At 40.0% G+C, this 24,363-nt stretch overlaps 1 protein-coding gene across 3 annotated transcripts in view; it reads left to right on the top strand.

Moving 5' to 3' along the window:
- Nucleotides 1-24,363, top strand: part of DTWD2 (DTW domain containing 2) — a 143,233-nt gene that overhangs the window by 92,116 nt on the left and 26,754 nt on the right. For 2 of the 3 annotated variants that reach the window (XM_073221123.1, XM_073221124.1), the window contains one exon: nt 19,897-20,025. In XM_073221123.1, coding sequence (XP_073077224.1) covers nt 19,897-20,025 — 129 coding nt within the window. Of the gene's footprint in view, nt 1-19,896; nt 20,026-23,052; nt 23,185-24,363 lie in introns of all 3 variants that reach the window. The other variant, XR_012124841.1, reaches the window with a different exon arrangement.

The following is a 24,363-nucleotide window of genomic DNA, read 5'->3' as shown; positions in this document are numbered from 1 at the left end:
CGTCAATCTTCTTCTGCCAGTCCCACTACGGCAGGCTTAGGATGGGGGTTGTTCGTCCAGCCTCCCCTTCGGGTGGTTGGGCAATCAGACCCCCCGTGGCCCTTTTTGTGGCATCTGGGGCATGGGGTGGTAGGAGATCTGGGGGAGGGGCACGCCCTTGACCAATGTCCCTCTTTTCCACACTTGAAACAAGGTCCTAGGGGGAGCTTATTTGTAGAGGGGCACCCAGGTTGTGGTTTTATCAGCTGGGCCAACATTTGGAAATTGGCCTGATCAGCCTTTTGTTTACGGCGTTCTTTCTCCTCCTCCCGGTTATGGAAGACTTTAAAGGCCACTGTTAGGATCTCAGTCTGTGGGGTAGCGGGGCCCTGTTCTAACTTTTTGAGTTTAGCTTTAATGTCGGGGTAGCCTTGAGCTAGGAAGTATGTCATAAGGACATGTCTTCCTTCAGGTGTTTCTGGGTCCAGGCTGGTATACTGTAATAGGGCTTGAGTGAGTCTGTCTAAGAACTCGGAGGGGATTTTGTCTCTCTTTTGAAGCTCCAAGACATAATTCAAAAAGGTAGCCAGATGCTTTTGAAAATTGACTACTTTACAAGCTGCCTTTTTCAGACCTGCTATTAAGCAGGAGGCAAAAATATCTTGAGAGCGGAGACTCATGGCGGTGTTATAATCTCAGTGTGGGTCTTGTTCGGGGACAGCAGTGGGGCCAGGGGGACAGGTGGGGTCAGTCCTGTGGGTTTCGGTAGCCTGCGTTTGGGCAAAGTCTCAAACTCGTCTACGCTCTTCAGGGAGGAGAGTATTGGCCAGGAGCACGAAAATATCATGATGTGTGAAGCTGTAAGACTGGAGGGTCTATTGAAACTCCCTGATGTATGTCATGGGATCAGTGGAAAAGGAACTTAGGCGTTTCTCTAGTTGGGCTAAATCTCTTAAGGAGAAAGGGACGTGAACGCGCACAATGCCTTCGGATCTTGCTACCTCCCGGAGGGGGGCAATAATTTTGGGAGGTTCTCGGGACTGAGTCTGAGGGGGACTGAAGGGTTCTGGCTCAGTCTGTGGGGGAGTGACGCGGTCTAGCCGTGCCTAGTCGAGCAGGTCCTGAAGTGCAGAAGAGGGGCAAAGAAAATAAAGAAAGATAGAATAGGACCCACATGTTGCCAGCTGGCAGCTCAGCTGCTTACTTCTGCCGCTCTAGTTGGGCTTGAACTCATGACTCTGAATTAAGAGTCCCATGCTCTACTAACTGAGCTGCATCAGGGCTCTAGTTAATTGCTTATGGAATGCGTAAACAGAATGTTCTTTGTTCTCCATTCCTGCCACATCCGCAAGTGGGGGAAGGGCATATTTAGAAGCAGGGGCGGTGTTTCTACACATCTTCAAGGTCTCCCTATTTTCAGAGTGAGGAGTCTTGGCAAGATATGTTTTTGTGGACAGATAACTTCTAAGGACTGCACCGGTTGTTCTCTAGCTTGTGCTTTCCCATGCTGCGTTCAGACATGGGGGAAGGTGCTTTCCCATTCTCCCTACAAACATGTGAGAAGACAAGGTGGTCCCTAACAAGGGAGAAACAGGTGATGAGGGCAAAGATGGAGGAGGCCCTTGGGACCTAGTTAAAGGGGGGCTGAAAGGCTCAGGCTTAATCTGCAGGGAATGAAGGTGGAGGAGGTGAGATGCGGGAGGAGATGGTTGGGGAGGAAGGGAGAAGGGCTGTTGTAGGAGAAGGGGAAGGGAGCGAAAGGGAGGCTTCTGCGGGGGCGGCGGCTTGCAGGCTAGGAGAACTTGGGTGGGGGCGGGGAGAGGAGGAGGCGGAAAGCTTTGATATAGGGAATCTCCTTCCATTTTTTCAGGCGCTGGCAGTAGTTAAAAAGATCGCGAGTGATGTTAGGATCAAGAGTTCCCCCTGCGGGCCATTGGTTGTTATTGTCTAGGGGGTATGTCGGCCAATCTTGGGAGCAATATTTATGGAGAAGTTTTGGTTTTATATCAGGCGACAGGGAGAGGGTAGCCAGATGCTTAAGCAGGCATTCAAGAGGTGAACTTTCAGGGAGGGATGAGGAGGCTCCCATGGCTAAAGGACAGAGAAGGAGACAAACAGGGGAAGATGAATGGAGATCCTCGGACTGGAGGCAGACGGCAAGGAGACAAAGGGCGTCCCTGATGATCCTTGGTGGTCTGCGGAAACTTGTATACGAGTCGGAATTTCTTGGGAAGTGTGGTTCGTCACCCAGACTTCCCTAAGAAGGCAGAGTGCCGGAGTCACGAGGTACCTAGCGCTAGGTGTTTTCGGCAGACAGAACAGATTTCAGAGGACGGAACAGAAGGAGGAGGGGGCGGGGAAAGGGAGCGTTCTCATCCGCAAAGGAGTCACCTTGTTTATGGCTGTTGGAGGAGGGCCTGAGATTCTGCCGCAGCAGTGAAGGCCTGAGGCAGGGATTTATGGCTGTCGGACGAGGGGCCTGAGGGTCCACCGCAGCCGTGAAGGCCTGAGGCAGGGAGAGTTCCCTCCTCATCTCCGAGCGTCAGGGCCTTGCTGGACGATCACGGTCAATGGCACTGCGATAGCTCGGGGAAGAGTGGCCCACCCTGGGGAAATTTTGCTTAAAAAGTTTCAGCACTGCAGGATTTGTGGTGGGCGGGAGCCAAGATGGCGGCGTGAGTAGAGCAGTGGAAATCTCCTCCCAAAAACACATAGAGCTATGAAAATATAACAAAGAAAAATCTTCCTAAAATAGAGACCACAGGACACAGGACAACATCCAGACCACATCCACACCTGCAAGAACCCAGCGCCTTGTGAAGGGGGTAAGATACAAGCCCCAGCCCGGCGGGACCCGAGCGCCCCTCCCCCCGGCTCCCGGCGGGTGGAGAGAAACCGGAGCAGTTTTTTTTTTTTGGCGAGCGCTTTTTGGAAGCCTTAGAGGGACGGGCCCCCGTTGCTGGGGAGGCAGGGTGGCGGGACCGGTGAGGAGGTGCCTGGGAACAGCGCCGGAGGACAAAGAATATCCCGCGTTTCTCCCTGTGAGACCTGGGGGCGGGTGCCTGAGACCGGTGCCTGAGGACGGAGGAGGTCGCGCGTTTTTCCCCTTTTTTTTTTTTCTCTTTATGGCAAGCGCTTTTTGGAAGCCTTGAAGGGACGGGGACCCCAGTGCTAGGGAGGCACGGTGGCGGGACTGGTGAGCGGGTGGCTGGGACCGGCGCCTGAGGACAAAGAATATCCCCCGTTTTTCCCTGCGGGACCGGTGGGCGGGTGCCTGAGACCGGCACTTGAGGACAGAGGAAATCGCGCGTTTTTCCCCTTTTTTTTTTCTCTTTTCTGCGAGTGCTTTTTGGAAGCCTAAAAGGGACAGGGACCCCGGTGCTAGGGAGGCAGGGCGGCGGGACTGGTGAGCGGGTGCCTGGGACCGGCACCTGAGGACAAAGAATATCCCGCATTTTTCCCTGTGGGACCGGTGGGTGGGTGCCTGAGACCAGCACCTGAGGACGGAAGAAATCGCGCGTTTTTCCCCTTTTTTTTCTCTCTTTTTGCCAAGTGCTTTTTGGAAGCCTTGAAGGGACAGGGACCCCGGTGCTAGGGAGGCAGGGCGGCAGGACTGGTGAGCGGGTGCGTGGGACCAGTGCCTGAGGACAAAGAATATTGAGCGTTCCTTCCCTGCGGGACCGGTGGGTGGGTGCTTTTTGGAAGCCTTGAAAGGACAGGGACCCTGGTGCTAGGGAGACAGGGCAGCAGGACCAGTGCGCGGGTGCCTGGGACCGGCACCTGAGGAAAAAAAAAAAAAAATCGCGTGTTTTTTCTTTTTTTTTTCCTTTCTGTTCCCTCTCTCATTGTTGCTGTTGTTGTTTTGGTTTGGAGAGTGCTTTTTGGAAATCTTAAAGGGGCAGGACAGGTCACTTAGACCAGAAGCAGGGAATCTGGGGATCTCTGGGCACTCTAACCCCCTGGGCAGCAGGGAGCACAGAGGCCCCTTACGGAGATAAATAGTCTCCTGGCTGCTCCCCCTCTAACGGGGCTCCACCATTTTGGAGGAACAGCCCCAGCCAGGCCAAGCCCACAGCAACAGTGGAGATAAACCCCAAAGCAACTGGGCAGGAAGCAGAAGCCCTGTCTGCGCACAGCTGCCCAGCACAAGCCACTAGAGGTCGCTATTCTCCCAGGAAAAGGCTACAAACCAACAAGAAGGGAAGCTCTTCCAGCGGTCACTTGTACCAGCTCTGCAGACTATCTCTATCACCATGAAAAGGCAAAACTACAGGCAGACAAAGATCACAGAGACAACACCTGAGAAGGAGACAGACCTAACTAGTCCTCCTGAAAAAGAATTCAAAATAAAAATCATGAACATGCTGACAGAGATGCAGAAAAAAATGCAAGAGCAATGGGATGAGATGCAGAGAAAAATGCAAGAGCAGTGGGATGAGATGCAGAGAAAAATGCAAGAGCAGTGGGATGAAGTCCGGAAGGAGATCACAGATGTCAGGAAAGAGATCACAGAAGTGAAACAATCCCTGGAAGGATTTATAAGCAGAATGGATAAGATGCAAGAGGCCATTGAAGGAATAGAAGCCAGAGAACAGGAACGTATAGAAGCTGACATAGAGAGAGATAAAAGGATCTCCAGGAATGAAACAACACTAAGAGAAATATGTGACCAATACAAAAGGAAAAACATTCGTATTATAGGGATACCAGAAGAGGAAGAAAGAGGAAAAGGGATAGAAAGGGTCTTTGAAGAAATAATTGCTGAAAACTTCCCCAAACTGGGGGAGGAAATAATCGAACAGACCATGGAATTATACAGAACCCCCAACAGAAAGGATCCAAGGAGGACAACACCAAGACACATAATAATTAAAATGGCAAGGATCAAGGACAAGGAAAGAGTTTTAAAGGCAGCTAGAGAGAAAAAGGTCACCTATAAAGGAAAACCAATCAGGCTAACATCAGACTTCTCAACAGAAACCCTACAGGCCAGAAGAGAATGGCATGATATACTTAATGCAATGAAACAGAAGGGCCTTGAACCAAGGATACTGTATCCAGCACGACTATCATTTAAATATGATGGTGGGATCAAACAATTCCCAGACAAGCAAAAGCTGAGGGAATTTGCTTCCCACAAACCACCTCTACAGGGCATCCTACAGGGACTGCTCTAGATGGGAGCACCCCTAAAAAGAGCACAGAACAAAACACACAACATATGAAGAAGGGAGGAGGAGGAATAAGAAGGGAGAGAAGAAAAGACTCTCCAGACAGTGTATATAACAGCTCAATAAGCGAGCTAAGTTAGGCAGTAAGATACTAAAGAAGCTAACCTTGAACCTTTGGTAACCACGAATCTAAAGCCTGCAATGGCAATAAGTACATATCTTTCAATAGTCACCCTAAATGTAAATGGACTTAATGCACCAATCAAAAGACATAGAGTAATAGAATGGATAAAAAAGCAAGACCCATCTATATGCTGCTTACAAGAAACTCACCTTAAACCCAAAGATAAGCATAGACTAAAAGTCAAGGGATGGAAAAACATATTTCAGGCAAACAACAGTGAGAAGAAAGCAGGGGTTGCAGTACTAATATCAGACAAAATAGACTTCAAAACAAAGAAAGTAACAAGAGATAAAGAAGGCCACTACATAATGATAAAGGGCTTAGTCCAACAAGAGGATATAACCATTCTAAATATATATGCACCCAATACAGGAGCACCAGCATATGTGAAGCAAATACTAACAGAACTAAAGAGGGAAATAGACTGCAATGCATTCATTGTAGGAGACTTCAACACACCACTCACCCCAAAGGATAGATCCACCGGGCAGAAAATAAGTAAAGACACACAGGCACTGAACAACACACTAGAACAGATGGACCTAATAGACATCTATAGAACTTTACATCCAAAAGCAACAGGATATACATTCTTCTCAAGTGCACATGGAACATTCTCTAGAATAGACCACATACTAGCTCACAAAAAGAGCCTCAGTAAATTCCACAATATTGAAATTCTACCAACCAATTTTTCAGACCACAAAGGTATGAAAGTAGAAATAAATTCTACAAAGAAAACAAAAAGGCTCACAAACACATGGAGGCTTAACAACATGCTACTAAATAATCAATGGATCAATGAACAAATCAAAATAGAGATCAAGGAATATATAGAAACAAATGACAACAACAACACTAAGCCCCAACTTCTGTGGGATGCAGCGAAAGCAGTCTTAAGAGGAAAGTATATAGCAATCCAGGCACACTTGAAGAAGGAAGAACAATCCCAAATGAATAGTCTAACATCACAATTATTAAAACTGGAAAAAGAAGAACAAATGAGGCCTAAAGTCAGCAGAAGGAGGGACATAATAAAGATCAGAGAAGAAATAAACAAAATTGAGAAGAATAAAACAATAGCAAAAATCAACGAAACCAAGAGCTGGTTCTTTGAGAAAATAAACAAAATAGATAAGCCTCTAGCCCAACTTATTAAGAGAAAAAGAGAGTCAACACAAATCAACATAATCAGAAATGAGAATGGAAAAATCACGACAGACTCCACAGAAATACAAAGAATTATTAAAGACTACTATGAAAACCTATATGCCAACAAGCTGGAAAACCTAGAAGAAATGGACAACTTCCTAGAAAAATACAACCTCCCAAGACTGACCAAGGAAGAAACACAAAAGTTAAACAAACCAATTACAAGCAAAGAAATTGAAACAGTAATCAAAAAACTACCCAAGAACAAAACCCCGGGGCCGGACGGATTTACCTCGGAATTTTATCAGACACACAGAGAAGACATAATACCCATTCTCCTTAAAGTGTTCCACAAAATAGAAGAAGAGGGAATACTCCCAAACTCATTCTATGAAGCCAACATCACCCTAATACCAAAACCAGGCAAAGACCCCACCAAAAAAGAAAATTACAGACCAATATCCCTGATGAACGTAGATGCAAAAATACTCAATAAAATATTAGCAAACAGAATTCAACAGTATATCAAAAGGATCATACACCATGACCAAGTGGGGTTCATCCCAGGGATGCAAGGATGGTACAACATTCGAAAATCCATCAACATCATCCACCACATCAACAAAAAGAAAGACAAAAACCACATGATCATCTCCATAGATGCTGAAAAAGCATTTGACAAAATTCAACATCCATTCATGATAAAAACTCTCAGCAAAATGGGAATAGAGGGCAAGTACCTCAACATAATAAAGGCCATATATGATAAACCCACAGCCAGCATTATACTGAACAGCGAGAAGCTGAAAGCATTTCCACTGAGATCGGGAACCAGACAGGGATGCCCACTCTCCCCACTGTTATTTAACATAGTACTGGAGGTCCTAGCCACGGCAATCAGACAAAACAAAGAAATACAAGGAATCCAGATTGGTAAAGAAGAAGTTAAAGTGTCACTATTTGCAGATGATATGATACTGTACATAAAAAACCCTAAAGACTCCACTCCAAAACTACTAGAACTGATATCGGAATACAGCAAAGTTGCAGGATACAAAATCAACACACAGAAATCTGTAGCTTTCCTATACACTAACAACGAATCAATAGAAAGAGAAATCAGGAAAACAATTCCATTCACCATTGCATCAAAAAGAATAAAATACCTAGGAATAAACCTAACCAAGGAAGTGAAAGACTTATACTCTGAAAACTACAAGTCACTCTTAAGAGAAATTAAAGGGGACACTAATAAATGGAAACTCATCCCATGCTCATGGCTAGGAAGAATTAATATCGTCAAAATGGCCATCCTGCCAAAAGCAATATACAAATTTGATGCAATCCCTCTCAAATTACCAGCAACATTCTTCAATGAATTGGAACAAATAATTCAAAAATTCATATGGAAACACCAAAGACCCCGAATAGCCAAAGCAATCCTGAAAAAGAAGAATAAAGTAGGGGGGATCTCACTCCCCAACTTCAAGCTCTACTACAAAGCCATAGTAATCAAGACAATTTGGTACTGGCACAAGAACAGAGCCACAGACCAGTGGAACAGATTAGAGACCCCAGAAATTAACCCAAACATATATGGTCAATTAATATTTGATAAAGGAGCCATGGACATACAATGGCAAAATGACAGTCTCTTCAACAGATGGTGCTGGCAAAACTGGACAGCTACATGTAGGAGAATGAAACTGGACCATTGTCTAACCCCATATACAAAGGTAAACTCAAAATGGATCAAAGACCTGAATGTAAGTCACGAAACCATTAAACTCTTGGAAAAAAACATAGGCAAAAACCTCTTAGACATAAACATGAGTGATCTCTTCTTGAACATATCTCCCCGGGCAAGGAAAACAACAGCAAAAATGAGCAAGTGGGACTACATTAAGCTGAAAAGCTTCTGTACAGCGAAAGACACCATCAATAGAACAAAAAGGAACCCTACAGTATGGGAGAATATATTTGAAAATGACAGATCTGATAAAGGCTTGACGTCCAGAATATATAAAGAGCTCACACGCCTCAACAAACAAAAAACAAATAACCCAATTAAAAAATGGGCAGAGGAACTGAACAGACAGTTCTCCAAAAAAGAAATACAGATGGCCAAGAGACACATGAAAAGATGCTCCACATCGCTAATTATCAGAGAAATGCAAATTAAAACTACAATGAGGTATCACCTCACACCAGTAAGGATAGCTGCCATCCAAAAGACAAACAACAACAAATGTTGGCGAGGCTGTGGAGAAAGGGGAACCCTCCTACACTGCTGGTGGGAATGTAAATTAGTTCAACCATTGTGGAAAGCAGTATGGAGGTGCATCAAAATGCTCAAAACAGACCTACCATTTGACCCAGGAATTCCACTCCTAGGAATTTACCCTAAGAACGCAGCAATCAAGTTTGAGAAAGACAGATGCACTCCTATGTTTATCGCAGCACTATTTACAATAGCCAAGAATTGGAAGCAACCTAAATGTCCATCTGTAGATGAATGGATAAAGAAGATGTGGTACATATACACAATGGAATACTACTCAGCCATAAGAAGTGGAAAAATCCAACCATTTGCAGCAACATGGATGGAGCTGGAGAGTATTATGCTCAGTGAAATAAGCCAAGCGGAGAAAGAGAAATACCAAATGATTTCACTCATCTGAGGAGTATAGGAACAAAGGAAAAACTGAAGGAACAAAACAGCAGCAGAATTACAGAACCCAAAAATGGACTAACAGGTACCAAAGGGAAAGGAACTGGGGAGGATGGGTGGGCAGGGAGGGATAAGGGGGTGGAAGAAGAAGGGGGGTATTAAGATTAGCATGCATGGGGGGGAGGGAGAAAGGGGAGGGTGGGCTGCACAACACAGAGAGGACAAGTAGTGACTCTACAACATTTTGCTAAGCTGATGGACAGTAACCGTAATGTGGTTGTTAGGGGGGACCTGATATAGGGGAGAGCATAGTAAACATAGTATTCTTCAGGTAAGTGTAGATTAAAAATTTAAAAAAAAAAAAAAAAAAAAAGAAAGAAAGAAAGAAAAGGGGGATTACTCCTTAACAGGATAAAACTATTGGTAAATCAAAGATCAACGCATGCTTTAAATATCCTTAATGTTGATCACTTAAAGGGTGTCAGATGATCAGCTATGGAGGTACTCTTTTCTGATAATATTCCTTTCTCTTAATTAAAAAAAAAAAAAAAAAAAGCAGTTACTGTGTGCTGACCTCCAATGAGTTCTGCACAGTGGTATAGAGGGCATGTCAAAGTGTGGGCAAAGGGTCTGTTTGTTTCTACGCAGAAGATCAAGGCCTAGCTTGGATACCCAGAAAATGAACTAAGATACGATATGAGGAGGAGCTTCCGGCATCAGCACTCTCTGGAGGACTCGTGCCGGGGGATGATCATCAAAAAGCCTCCACAGGGATCCGGACGATGCTGCGGTTGTGGCTGCATCCAGCCCACCATCTCCTGGACTTGCCATGAGAAGGAGGAGGGAGATGTCTAGGCTGGCATGTGCATACAGTGAGACAACGAATTTGACTGGATCTGTACTGTTGGAACTCAACCAGGAGTTGGGAGGGGTGCAAGTTGTAGCACCCCAAAATCTCATGACTATAGACTATCTATGGTTAAAAGAACATATGGGATGTGAACAGATCCCAGAAATGGGCTGCTTTAATTTGTCTGATGGTTCAAGTACAGTTGGAAAATATCCATCATATCATAGATAAATTTTCACAAATGCCTAGGGTGCCTAAATGGTTTTCTTGGCTTCACTGGAGATGGTTGGTAATTATAGATTTGCTTTGTTTATGTCACCGTATTCCTATTATGTCAATATGTGTGTGCAAATTAGTTAGTAGTTTAAAACCTATACATACTTAAGGTACTATACAAGAAGATATGTCAAAGAAATAATCAATCCTCCCAAGTTTCCTTCATATGCTACATCTATAGCTTTTCTTCTTCCTTCCTAATTACAAACTTTAAATAGAATTCGTGCCTCATATCGAATTTACCGAGTATCATAATTCCTCCAGGTGGTAAAGATACCTCGAGACAAGTGCTGGGCATAGAAGCCACAGGGCATAAATCTGCAAAGAAGTAAAAAGCTAACCTTTGCAAACAATATGGCTTCTCTCTCACTTACCAACTTTACATTTCCCTGTATGGCCCCGGAAGATGACTGGTTAGCCAGAGACGGGTAAGATTCCTCAAGGGAGGAACAACCTAAGACAGGCACAGTCGCAGGGGGGCCATCAGGTGAGAATTTGGGGATCAACAGAGGTGAGGCTCAGAACCTCACCCCCCCTGCTTTGAGAGAAATCTTCTGCATCCGTGGATGTTTTGCTGCCCTTGTCTAGCCTGGATTAATACTTAGTCCATAGGCACACACCTGATCATCTGATCATCTACATTTGCCTTCTTACAGCACTAAACTATGTTTTCTACCTTTATCTTGCATCTACCTACCACTTCAGCATTTTATTAAAAATAAAAATAATAATAATAATAGGAGAAATGTGGGATCAACATATAAATCAAGTACAAAAATCAAATGAATATTCATATTTGACCTGATGGTTTATAGGTCATATTGCATGATCAAAACCGAAAGTTTCTGTGATGACTGCCCTTGTACTGTTCACCATGTAAGAATTTATTCACTCTGTAAGAATTCGTTCACCATGTAAGAACTTGTTCGTTATGCTTCAGAAGATTGGAGACTGACGAGAATTAGGCTTGAGATGGATTAATGATTGTACATTGAGCATTGACCCCCCTATACTGAATTTTATTGTTGTTAACAACCATTTGATCAATAAATATGAGAGATGCCCTCTCAAAAAAAAAAAAAAAAAAAAAAAATAGGATTTGTGTGTGGGGAAATGTGGAAGAACATTCTAGGCTGCAAGAATTACATGAGCAAAGTCATACATGTATATAAGTATGTGCTTGGCATGTGGGAGTATGATGCAGTCCATTGTGGGTGGAATACTGATTGCATGGAAGACATGAAGCTATGACAGATCAGGTGACCCAGGTCTCTTCTTCTCTCAGGCTGCCTTGTTTTTTCCCTCTGCCTTTCCACCTAGCTGTTCATCTGGATTAAAGAAAAATATCTCTGAGTTACCTTTCTTTTGCTCCCTGTTTTAATGTCTTCCATATTTCTCTATTTTTTTTTCTTTGGAATGAAAGGAATTGGATTTTTCAGTAATGTTCTGTTCATAAACCAATTAATTAACTCAATAGATATTGAATATTGGGTGGGAATACTATGGTACATAAAACAGTGTAGTGGGGGAGACCTGTAAACCAACAATCACAGCCTGGTATGTTTTAAGTGCTCTCTTAGGGCAGCACATGGTGCTTGGGGCCACAGGAGGGCAATTAACTGAGCTTTGCAAAGTTATAGAGAAGGAAGGGGTGCTTAGGGCAGGCTTCCAGGAGAAAGTGATAGAAATAGAGACTTGCAAGATGAATAGCCAGGCGAAGGTGTCAGCAGAGACAGTGTCCAGGCGGAGGGAAATCATGGACAAATTCCTGAAAATGTGAAAGAAAATGGAATGTTTGAGCAACTTGAAAGAATTTTCATATAGAGAGTGTTTAAGTATTTTTCCATTACAAAGAAGTACATGCTCACCGGCAATAGTTTATCAAAAGTAGGAAGTAAAAAAATCAAAGTTTTTCCCTACCTCTACAAGTCCTCAGTATTAACCAGCCGTTAGCAGTTTAATGAGTATTATTTTGTATCTTTGACGATTCAAGTGAAAATACACACTCACATGTACATGCATGTGTGTATGCATATAGTATTAATAGTTTCTAAAATATACGATCTTACAAAAACATTCATATGTTTGTCTGCTACTTGAACTTGCCACTTAGAAATATATCATAGACATCCTCCCTTGTCAGTACAAGAACTCATCCTTAATAGCTGAATAACATTCCATATACAATGGAATATACTGTAATTTATTTAACTGGTTACCTGCTGATGGAGATTTAGGTTATCTCTAGCTTTTGAGTTGGTAAAAAATACTGCAATGAGCCCAGTAGTATATTATAAATATGTTTGTCCACTTCTATAAGCATTTCCATAGGATAGATCCTTAGGAGGGTGTATTAGTTTCCTAAGACTGCCATAAAAAATCACAAACTTGGTGGGTTAAAATAACAGAAATTTATTCTCTCACAGGTCTTCCTTGCCTCTGAGCTTTGGGCAATCCTTGGCATTCCTTTATTTGTAGATGCATCACTGCAAGTCAGCCTTTGTCTTCACATGGGCTTATTCCCTTTGTGTGTGGATTTGTGTATCTCCAAGGCAGTCATTGGATTTAGGCTGAAAAAATTACATCTCATTTAAATTGTAGACTCATTTTCTTCTCTGACTTGCTTGTTAATATCCCTTGCCCAGTACTATTGCTTTTTCTATTGAGATATAATTCACTTACTACAAAAATGCACCACTTAAAATTGTACAATCCAGTGGTTTTATTATATTTAAGAATTCTACAATCATCATCACTATCTAATTCCAGAACATTTTCATCATCCCCTAAAGAAACCTTGTATCCATTATCAATCACTTACTATTTCTCCCTTCCCCCAGCTCCAGACAGCATCTGATCTACTTTTTGTGTCTATTGATTTGCCTATTCAAATGGAATTATATGTTATGTAACTTTTGTGTTTGACTTGTCATTTAGCATAATGTTTTCAAGGTTCACCCATGTTGTAGCATGTATAAACATTTCATTTTTATGTATTGTCTAACGATATTCCATTGCATGAACATACTACACATTAATCATTCATCAGTTGATGGACATTTGGTTTGTTTCCACTTTTTGATTATTGTGAGTGATGTTGTTATGAACATTCATGTATAAGATTTTGTGTGAACATATACTTTTAAATCCTCTTCGTTTACATGTACGAATAAAATTTCTGGGTCATCTGGTAAAAAAAAAAAAAAAAAAAAAAAAAAGTTTCAGCACTGATTGAAGGGACTGTGAATGCGTTTATGACTGTCGGAGGAGGGGCCTGAGCGTCCGCCACAGCCGTAAAGTCTTGAGGCGGGGATTTATGGCTGCGGGGGAGGGACCTGAGGGTCCGCCGCAGCCGTGAAGGCCTGAGGCGGGGAGAGTTCCCTCCTCATCCCCGAGCGTCAGAGCCTTTCCGGACGATCACGGTCAATGGCACTGCGATAGCTCGGGGAAGAGTGGCCCACTCTGGGGGGAAAACTTACCTAAAGGCCAGAGAGGAGTGGTGAGTGTGAGGAGCCAGCACCAGAAAAAGAGGACGAGGGCAAGCTGCTGCTGGTGTCGGGGGGAAGACGGGGCCCAGTTGGGGTGTCCTGTCTCCTGGGTTTCAGCACCAATGAAAGGAAAGGAGCGACACATAGCAGCAATTCACCGGAGAGTTCCGCTTTATTAGGGAAAGGTGCTGGGTTATATAGGAAGGGACATGAATTGATTGAGGTGTCACTTCTACGGGGCTGGTGGCTGTTGGCTAGGTGCTGGGATTGGGAGGGGGGCGAGAGGTGATTGGGCTTCAGGTGGCGCTGGCGGGAACTGAGGACCCCGAAGAGAAGCTGGAAGTTTGCCATCTTTCAAGCATTGCTCAACAGAATTTTGTCTTCATTAACTGTTGTTGGAAAAAATAGGAATTGGGGCAGCAGAAAGTAATATAAATGTAATCTGTAGTGACCTTCTTCTTTCTGGTATTTAGTGGCGTGTTAATTTACTGATATCACTCTGAAGTTATTGTAGCCACCAATCTTAAGGAAATTTTGTTTTCATGCCTCCATTAATTCTTTTATTTATCTTTTTTATTTTAAAGAGGAAGCTTAGAAATTGAGATTAAATTTTATTTAGATTTAAGAAATATTTCAATATTGTTTTAACATTGATAATAATTTGGTGAATTCAAAACTTTATTTTAAGAATAATCATACCTAAGAACAAGGAGAAAGACTATTTGACTTTTAAAGATTACTTCTAATTTTGTGATCTCATGAGTCTATTTGTTTTTATTTTCCTTCTGTATATATTTCCATACTCAAAGTTCCCCATGACTTCACATATGGGCTACCTTGGAGTTTTGTGAAAGACAGTGTGTGGGTAAAATTACAATATTTCCAGAATATCTTGCCTGGTTTTAGTATATCTGCATATCAATAGGCGTTCCGAGGTGGAAAGAAGTATGGCTTTAGTGCATTAGCATCATTCCTCAGGGGTGGAGAGAAGTTCTCCTTATCAGTGGGTAATTACCTGGGCCTGGAGGGCTTATCTGTACCTGAGAGGTGATGGGAGGCCGGTTTTGTCTTTTGCTGGAGCAGGAAAGAGAAATGGCCCCAGACTGAAGTTGGTAAGCAATAAACGGATTTTAAACTTTATTTCTCCCTTTGACTGATCTAGGTTTTTAAAGGTATTTTGCCCCGGGATTTCCTCTCCCCGGACTAACACAGTGGTAGATACAATTATTTTTATTAATGGGAAAAACTGGTAATCAAGGTATTTAGCTATGTGATTCAACAGAATTTCGATTTTGTATCATTATTTGGAGTTGCTCAAATTTGAAATTTGTAAGTGCTTAATATTTAGGCTCCTCAATTATATATTTGTATTTTTTAACACTGAAGGTTTTATATGTTGGAGATGCAATATAAAATTTTATTGCTCATTTTAATGTGTAAGAAACTGCTAAGTTTTAAACCAGATGTATTCTACAAGTAGTTTTTTTTTGTGTGTGTGTGTGTGTGAGTGATTTTGGAAATGTGCTTTGCAATAGAAACTGTTATGAAATGAAGTTTCTCAGGTCAACTCAGAAAAAAATAATTTAAGCAATAATGTATTTAGGAAGTAGCACTACTTTTACCATTTAATCTATAACTAATGTACCTTTTAACTTTTTTTTGTCAAATCATTGATAATGATAATTGAGCAAGGAATAGATACTGATATTTGTGAGTAACTTTCATATTTGTGTGAGAGAAGACCCCTTGCTCTACATCACTATTTTTTGAAAACTATGTTCAGAAGAACCCTAAAAGTCTTCAAGAGTCTTCAAGGGTGCCTCAGCCTTGCTGCCTGGCAGAGCAGCTTTGTTTTTATTCGTTTTATATGTTGGGATTTGTCTATTTGAATATTAGCCTATTGATGAAGAGCTCTGGCTCTTGAATAAGACTTCATAGGTTCATGTATCTGCTCTACCATGACTGATTCTGGAGCCTTGAGTAAGTTACTTCACCTATCTGTGCTTTGGTTTCCTCATCTATAAAATGGAGGTGGTAATAGTGTTTACTTCATAGGGTCTTTGTGAAAATTAAAGCAATACTTATATGTTTTCTAGAAGAGCACTTAATGTCCAGTAACTGCATAAAACTTTGCACGCAACTGGATATGTCTGTCTTAGAACTGGAAACTGTACTGTCTAATACCAAAGCTGGACTCTTACCACTATCAGGTCATATTGTTGGACTAAGCTGAGGGGGATGAAAGGAGGGATTGGGCTAGAAAAAAATATTTAGTGCTTTCCTTTCAAAAGGCACCTCACAAGCTCAGATAATGAATCTTGCTTGTGGAAGATCCTAGAAGAAAGGCTGCTACAGAAAAGAGGGCTTTTATGTGTTTTCTAGTGGTAAAGATTTAGGATGCTACTAAAAGGAAACTTAACTTCAGCCTGTTCTAGACCAGAGTTGTGTTTCAGAAAGTCTGGAAAATAGATGGATTTTCCTAGAAATCTTTCAGGAAGCTGATCAACTGATTAGAAACTCTGTGACTCTTAATTAAGTGAGAGTTACAATAGTTTTATGTAATAATGAAACTTAGCTTAATACAGCCTGAATACAGATAAGAAGTAATCACCCATCAAATTATAAAAATACAACATTTGTGTATGTGTGTGGAGTATGAATTAAAATGTTAATCTGGAGGTCTTTTTTTAGTTTATTTTGTTTGACAAGAGAATTAACTAATGTTAATTATTCACTATGACATAGTAAATTATTAAAAAATAATATATGTGATGTTACGCAAACATAAGCTGTGGCATATTATTTCCTTGGATACTTGTTTGCCTTTTAGCCCTACAGGCCATTACTAAACCACTGAAAATACTCTTTTGCCCAGATTTTTAATAATACATATCACTTGCTGTGACAAAAATAGCTAACAGTGTGTTTAGGAAGGAAAGGACTCGGCCCAATGTTGCAGGGAAATCAGATACAGTGAGAGGAGAGACCAAAGTCAAGAAAGCAAAGTAAGTTTTAATGCACTCTGCATAGAGTAACATAGCACGCCTGCCCAAAATAAGATAGGCAGGCGTAGATGCTCATTCTGAGGCTTCTTTTCTGTGGTTTTTGGCAGGGCAGAGAAGTCCTTGACTGACAGCTGTCAGCTCTCTAGGCTTGTTCTGACTGGTGAAATGGGAACAGGGGCTGTGCTGTGCCTGTGCCTCTGATGTTTCTTATTTAGGGGGACCCTGGACATTTTCTGAATCACTCTTGGACCCTGTGGCTTCATCTGATTAACTGAGTCATTTCTGGTTTTCTGGCTCTATCTGATCAACTCCCTGAGTCATCTTTGGGTGTCCCTTTCTCCTTTTCATCCCGCTCATATCTGTCTTTCTGCCTAACAGGGACATTTGAAAAGCCCTTTTGAAAGCATCTGAACAGTGATCATAGCTGTCAGACTGTTATCTGGTATTCTTATACATTAAATATATATTTAAGATTTAATGGAAGAGAAGCAAGGAAGGCATATAGCAACAAAAGATTTCTGAATTCAAAGTTTATCCAATTTAGAGAATCAGTGGAAAATATCTGAAGCTAAGTCTTAAAATAAGAACTGGAAGTATTGACTGTTTCTAAAATGGAAGTTATAGTATAGGTTCACAATCTATACTAGTTGAATTATAAACCAACCAATGATTTTCCTGTATCTATAGAGGAAATTACACTAAGAGCATTCAGAGAACTTACACTCATAGAGAACTAACTTCCAAGATAATCCAAATTACTGAAGCATTCTTTGAGTAAGCTTGGCTTCCAAAATTTGAAAATTAATTTGTATAATAATTATATATAATATGCCAATAATATACTAAATATGAAAATAATCATTATATATATATAATATAACTATAATAAAGTATATATAATCTTAGGGTTGATCACTAAAAGACAGGCTTCAATACCATCAGGTCCAGCTACCCCATTTTTATAGCTGAGGAAGAACCTAAGAAACCAAATGACTGAGAATTTTGATATAATAATCTCTGTCTTTCAATGGATACTCTTTATGTATACCATACTTTCATCCCATGTTAATTTTTTCATTCTTAGAATAGATAATTTGCCTTGGATTTTCTTGAACTTTTATTCAAAAATAAAAGGCAATTTTGACAAATTGTTATGATGCCTCTGGCTTCTCAGGAAGATAGGTCACATGGCTGCTTGTTCCTCTTGCCCATTTCCTCATTGAATCAAGTGTGTAATGAAGGTGAAATAGCACATAAGCAGAAAAGGAGGAGCTGTGCGAAAATCACATTAACATATGTTAATAGCACATATATTAATGCTGTGACAGATCTTAGTTATATACTCTTCTAGTGTATCCAGTTACAGGACAATTCCCAGAGAGATGATTTGTGAAAGATAGTCTGAAGTCTTTAAACATTAATTTAATAAACTTTAATAAACTTTAAATCCTGAGTTTTCGTACAGCCATGTGGGCCACAGAAGACAATAAAACTGTTCTCTGGAATAACAAACTTCTTTTAAAAATCAAATCAAATTCATTTTGATAAACAAAACTGCAAATTTTGCATGTTTCCTAAAGGTTTTGGTGTAATCAGATTTAATTGTAAATTCCTCCAGTGATGACTTGGTATTGAGTATTGAAAGCAGTAGTTGGCTGTACTCTTGTTAGTAATTACAGTTAATCAACATTATGAATTATTCTTTCTCATTTAATCTTAGGCTTTCTTCTATCATTATACATGTTTCTCAACCATTTCCTCCATCACTTTTCCACCCTGCATCTATTTTCCAACTTTTCCATTGCTAGAAATGCAGAATAATTTTAATATCACATCTAAAACAGTATTAGTCAAGTATCTTTAAAGGATGTATTCTAAAATCAAATACATTCTGTAGTGAATTTTATGATGCCTGCCTTGCTTTCCTCCCTCCCTCTCTCTCCCTCTCTTTCTACCTTCCACTTTCTGAGGAAAGAAAGGCTGCAAGTTATGGGGGAGAATTCTTTGAACAAAAAGCAGATTAGAAGAACTGTGTTTCTTCTCATGGGGGAACTGCATGAGAAGGAGGGAAGATGCCTTGGATGAAATTTAATTGTGTTAAGGAATGAGGGACTCATAGGACTTTAGAAATAATAGAAAATAAGAGAGAGTACCTGATTTTAATGAAGTGCTCTTTGTTAAGTGTTAGACACCACTGCTTTCAGTCCCCATGCTTACATATTTTTATGAGTAAAAACTGAAATTCTCATCTACTTATACATCCTTAAATGTGTTTCTGATCAGAATGTGAGTTATGGGTATGGCTTTGTGAGTATAAGATTATGTTCATTTAATTAAAATAGGAATCAAAAGGCCAAAATGTTGACAGTCAATTTTCTATTACCTTTCTCATGCCTTACTCTGTCTCAGTTATCTGATCTCAGCTTAAATATTATTTTCATGGAGAAAAGGATGTCTAGTATGCTACTTTTTAATCTATAGAGGATATATATATGTGTACACACACACACATCTTTCTGTGTCTCTGTTTTTAAACATTTAAACCCATACATAAACCTATCAGTTTATTAAGAAATAAGGGAAGTATAAACTAGAAAATTAAAAAAACCCAGTTTTTTTAAGTGATTAAACCATTTTCACTCCCCCTACAGTATGAGAGTTTCATTTGCTCCATATCCTCCCCATTTGGTGGTGGTAGTCTTTTCGATTTTAGCTGTTCTAGTGAATGTGAAGTATTTTTTTATTATAATTTTAATTTGCAGTAAATCATGTTGAGCACTTTTACACATACTTGTTTGCTATTCTTATATTTTCTTTTGTGAAGTGTCAGTTCAACTCTTTTGTCCACTGGCTGGGAGTTATTAGTTTTGTTATTTTTTATTTGTAGAAATTTTAATATACTTCGGATGTATTTACTTTGTCAGATATGTATATAACCATCCTCTTCTACTATTTAATAAAAATAGTAAGAAAAGGATATTATATATAGAAGATAGAGGTGCATTTAATATTTCTAAACTGGCAATTGTGGAAGGAAATTCATTGGTACTTAAAATACAGACTTTATAGTTTTAAATTTAAAATAAAAATTACATTTTATTATTCTGTTTTTGTTTTCAGGTGCAGTTAAAAACTAGCATTTCTAGTCAATATGTAATTCGGACACAACCAACTAACAGGTGCCTTTCTACACTGGAGTGTGCAGCTGTTGCTCTTTCCATCTTGGAGAAGAATAATTACATACAAGAGGTATGTCTTTGGAAGTTAATACAGTTTTTGAATGTAAGAGTTTGGTTAGATTTTTACCTAGAAAATTTAGGTATGTATAAACTTGTTGAATTTGTAGCTCAAGTGGCAAGTAGAATGTATCGGTGGTGGAAATTTGTGTACTTTTATAAACTTCTTCCCCCCTGTGGTATTTTTCGGTGTTAGTTTAGCATTCCAAATTGCATTATTTAAATATTCATTCTAAGCTGTGCAAACAGCATTTGTAATATGCTAAATTGCTTCTAAGTAGGACAACATTAAATACAGTCTTTTTTGGCTAGATTTTTCATTTAGTATTTTGTATTAATCTTTCAATATTTTGTGTACTCTTGTACTCATCTTTTTTCTTTTTAATTAAAAGGCCATTTTGCAGTAACTTGTTTTTTTGCATTGGTGCTTTTATTTGAGGAGATATATACCAGCTTCCTATTTATCTTATTAACCTTGCTTAAACTGTAAAAAAGATTAAATTTTTTGAGAAAAATGCCTTCAGAATATGAAGAGGTTATAACCTGTTGTTTTGTATATAATTAAGCATCAGTAAAGAATAATGTTTCACTGAGCTTATTAAGATCTCAGTCTTTTGGAACATGAAAGAAACTGCACTTATGGTGAAGAAAAAATAGCAAAATAACACTTAAATTGCGGTTTTTTTAATCACTGAAAAATTTATATACAGTTCAAGAAGGAAGTCATAGGATAATGAGCATAACTAAATGGAATTTTGTAATTCCCCCTTCTAGTGTGTAGAGACACGCACACACACACACACACACACACACACACACACACACGGTACTCTTTGTACTCTTTAATTCCCCCTTCTACACACACACACACACACACACACACACACACACACACACACACACACACACACGGTACTCTTTGTACTCTTTAATTCCCCCTTCTACACACACACACACACACACACACACACACACACACACACACGGTACTCTTTGTACTCTTTCCACCCTTTCTTCTTTACACACAACAGTTACTATTCTGAAGGAAATTTCAATAGATAAAACACAAGGTCATAGTGACTGGATTAGTTACCAGGAAAAAGAACGAACACCTCCAGAGCAGGAGACTTAAAAAATGCCAGAAGCAAGCTCTTCTACCCAACCCTAAGCTATGGAAAATGTGAGTTGAGTTGGAGACTTTTCTTCTTTGGAAAGAAGTAGGTTTTCATGAGCAGACTTTTTGTGTATGTATCCAGTTAGTAGACTTTGTTTTGGGCCTAGGCAATTTCTCTTTGTCTGTTCTCCCTGGAGAAAAAAATTCATGGGAGACCCTATAGATCCTTATCCCAAAGGACCAGGGAGTGTTCGCAGACTTTTCAGTACAGTCTGTATTTTCCTTTTTGTTGATGTAAAACTCTAGGATCAGCCAACATCAGACCTAGGACCTATAAAAGTTCAAATCTTTCTTTGGTTACTGTAACTCTAGGGGAAAATCCCAGGACAAAATGCCTCTAAAACCGAAATCAGTCAGAAGGAGAAGTAAAGTTAAGAAACCCGTTTATTTCTTACAAGCAGTCATCTCGTCTCTCTCTTGACCAGGCTGTAGCAGAAGAGAGCTCCACCCAACCTATCAGGTCCAGATAAACCCTAGCAGGGCCCTGTAATTACCTATTGATATGTAGGTGGACACTTCTCTCCACCCCTTGAAACACCTATTGACATGGAGATTAACTAAAGCTAGGCAGGAGATTCTGGAAATTGTGATTTTACCCACAGCTACAAATTTAAAACTTTCTTTTCTTCCCTTTGGGTTCTGAAAAGAGTCATGTATGGACTTCTGTCTCTTATTCCCACCTCTGGAACTGGATCATCATTGCAGTCCCAAACAGAAGCCTTCAATGGTGGTGGTGTGGTGGTTTAGTAAGGGTAGTTGTGGTATTTTAGGGCTCACGTTCAGGAAGGGGTTTGTACCGCTACTACTGACACTGCTATTGCTCCCATTTTCACGGTTTTATAAGATGTATTATTCTGATATTCACAATATTATTTTTTGAGGATAGTATCTAACAAACATGTAGCAAGATTTAAGATACAGAATGGCGACAGGACCCATCATCTCACCAGGTTTTTAAATTTTTGTGTGTCAAATTGAATATAAAATCCCAAAGTATTAGGTCCTGGAATTCTCATTCTTTTTGTGTTGGTCAACAGGAGCAGTTCTACTCTAGTGGCCACAAGTAGAAAAAGGATGTTTGAGAATCAGACTATAGGAGCATGAGCAGAAGAGATATATAATGAAGCATCTCATGTTGCTTATTATTATAGGTGACCAAAAATCAGCATTCTAAGTGCAGGAACCGAGTTCATCCTGTTAAAATCAAGCACCAATAAAAAAAAAATTAGTACATTCCTTTGAGAAACATAATTACTGTCTGCTCGGAACACAGGTGTTTTCTGTTTCCTAGGGAGGAAAGCTATCACATACATTTTTTTGCCAATATCCTTTCAATGGGGGCATCCTGATAAAACCTTAAGATGATGTGGAGTGTAATAATCTTTTGGCTGGCTTTATTCTTCACCAGTAAGGCTTCTCAAAATAAAGAACTTGATGCAGAAAAGTCCTTCATTTGTTGGTTGATCCTTATCCTTTATTCTTGAGCAGTTTTTCAAACACTTGGAAGTAGCATGATTTGATCTTCGAAGCAGTTTGGAATTGAAATTTCATCACTTAACCATCATCACTTTTTTGCCGGGAGCCAATGCATGTAATCCCTTTTTGTTTATTTGCTTATCTATAATATATGAAAAATAGTCCCCTTGTAGTATTGTTGAGAATTGAATGGATAATGTGAGTTAAGTGCCTGACTCCAAGCACTCAAGAAGAATTAATCCCTTTGCCATTCCTTACCTCTCTGACTTGCCTATATAGATTGACAAAAATTTTGAGCTAAAAGTTGCTGATTTTCATTTGGCTACTGTAGTATGTACCAGGGGTTTTCATGCTTTGGAAACCTTGAACTTGGGATCTTTTTTATTATAGACCCTTCTCTACATATGAAGTTTTACCTTATGAACTTCTGTAGTTAGATGTGACAAAGCTTTGTGCCACAGCCTGAAGATTTACAAAACACCGATTTTCCTCCAAATATACTCTTAGAAACTAACTTATTTTGTAAGTAGATTTTCTTCTTCCTCTGAACTAGTCTGACTCTCATATAGCTTCACATTGCCTCAGATATGATGCTATTAATTTATATAGAAACATAATTTATTATCAAGTTGTGTGCTAGACACTTTACTACATCATCTCAGTGTACCATAAAAATAACAACCTTGTAAGTCAGACATTATTTTCCTCATTTTACAGATGAAGAAAATGAAGCAGAGAGGTCATATTAGTTATCTTGGAACACATAGCTATGAACGATAGCATCAGTTAAGAGGCTGAATTAGGCTGGAGTAACTTAAAACCCCAAAATCAGAGTGACATAACCCAATAAAGGTTTATGCCTTGCTCACTCTATCTGTGTAGGAGGATTGCTGGGGTGACCTCTGCTTATTTCAGTCATGCACCCCGGCTGATGGAGACACCATGTTCTGCTCTCATTAAGGAAGAAATGGGGATGTAGTGAATCATGCACCACTTTGAAACTTCTGCCTAGAAGTGACTCACTTTTTCATGCTCACATTTCATTAACCAAAGCAAGTTACATGGCTATGCCTAACTTCAAAAGGGGCTAGAAAATGCAGTGTAATTATGGACCAAGAAAAGGAGGACTGGTGTATTTGTGAGCAGCCCTGTTATGAGCATGGATTTGGAGTGGGGATCTAATTCACATCTGTCTATCTCCAAAGCTCATTCTCCTAATTACCTCAGAAAATTGATAGGATCTTATCTTTGGGAGATAAATGTTGGAGGCCCTTAACCATAGGAATATTTGTATTCTAGCTATGAAGGATCTAATAAATGCCTGAAAATAGCACACAGAATGTTCCACTGTCTCAGTCTGTATAGAGTTCCAGATATATTTCCTACATATGATCTTTCTGAGTCCAATCAGTCCACTATATTGACTCTGTAAAGTAATATATAGTCATTTGCACGTTTCCTCTCTTATTGAAGAAATGAAGACATTAAAAGAAGTTATGAGAACATTTCTGTCATAATGTCGTTACTAGGTCAGTGAAATTGTTTCTAGTAAAGAGCCCTTACTACAGTGGTTGAACCATACAGGGGTTTCTTTTTCTCTTATGATTAAGAGATATTGAGGGGAGCAGAATAGGGATGGGGAAGCATCAGGAACCCGATTTCTTCTTTGGCCCATCAGTGTATGTATTTGACTTTAATCTT

The sequence above is a fragment of the Manis javanica genome, chromosome 14 (assembly GCF_040802235.1).
Source record: "Manis javanica isolate MJ-LG chromosome 14, MJ_LKY, whole genome shotgun sequence".
Classification (NCBI taxonomy): Eukaryota; Metazoa; Chordata; class Mammalia; order Pholidota; family Manidae; genus Manis; species Manis javanica.
This window is presented reverse-complemented; position numbering and strand designations above follow the sequence as displayed.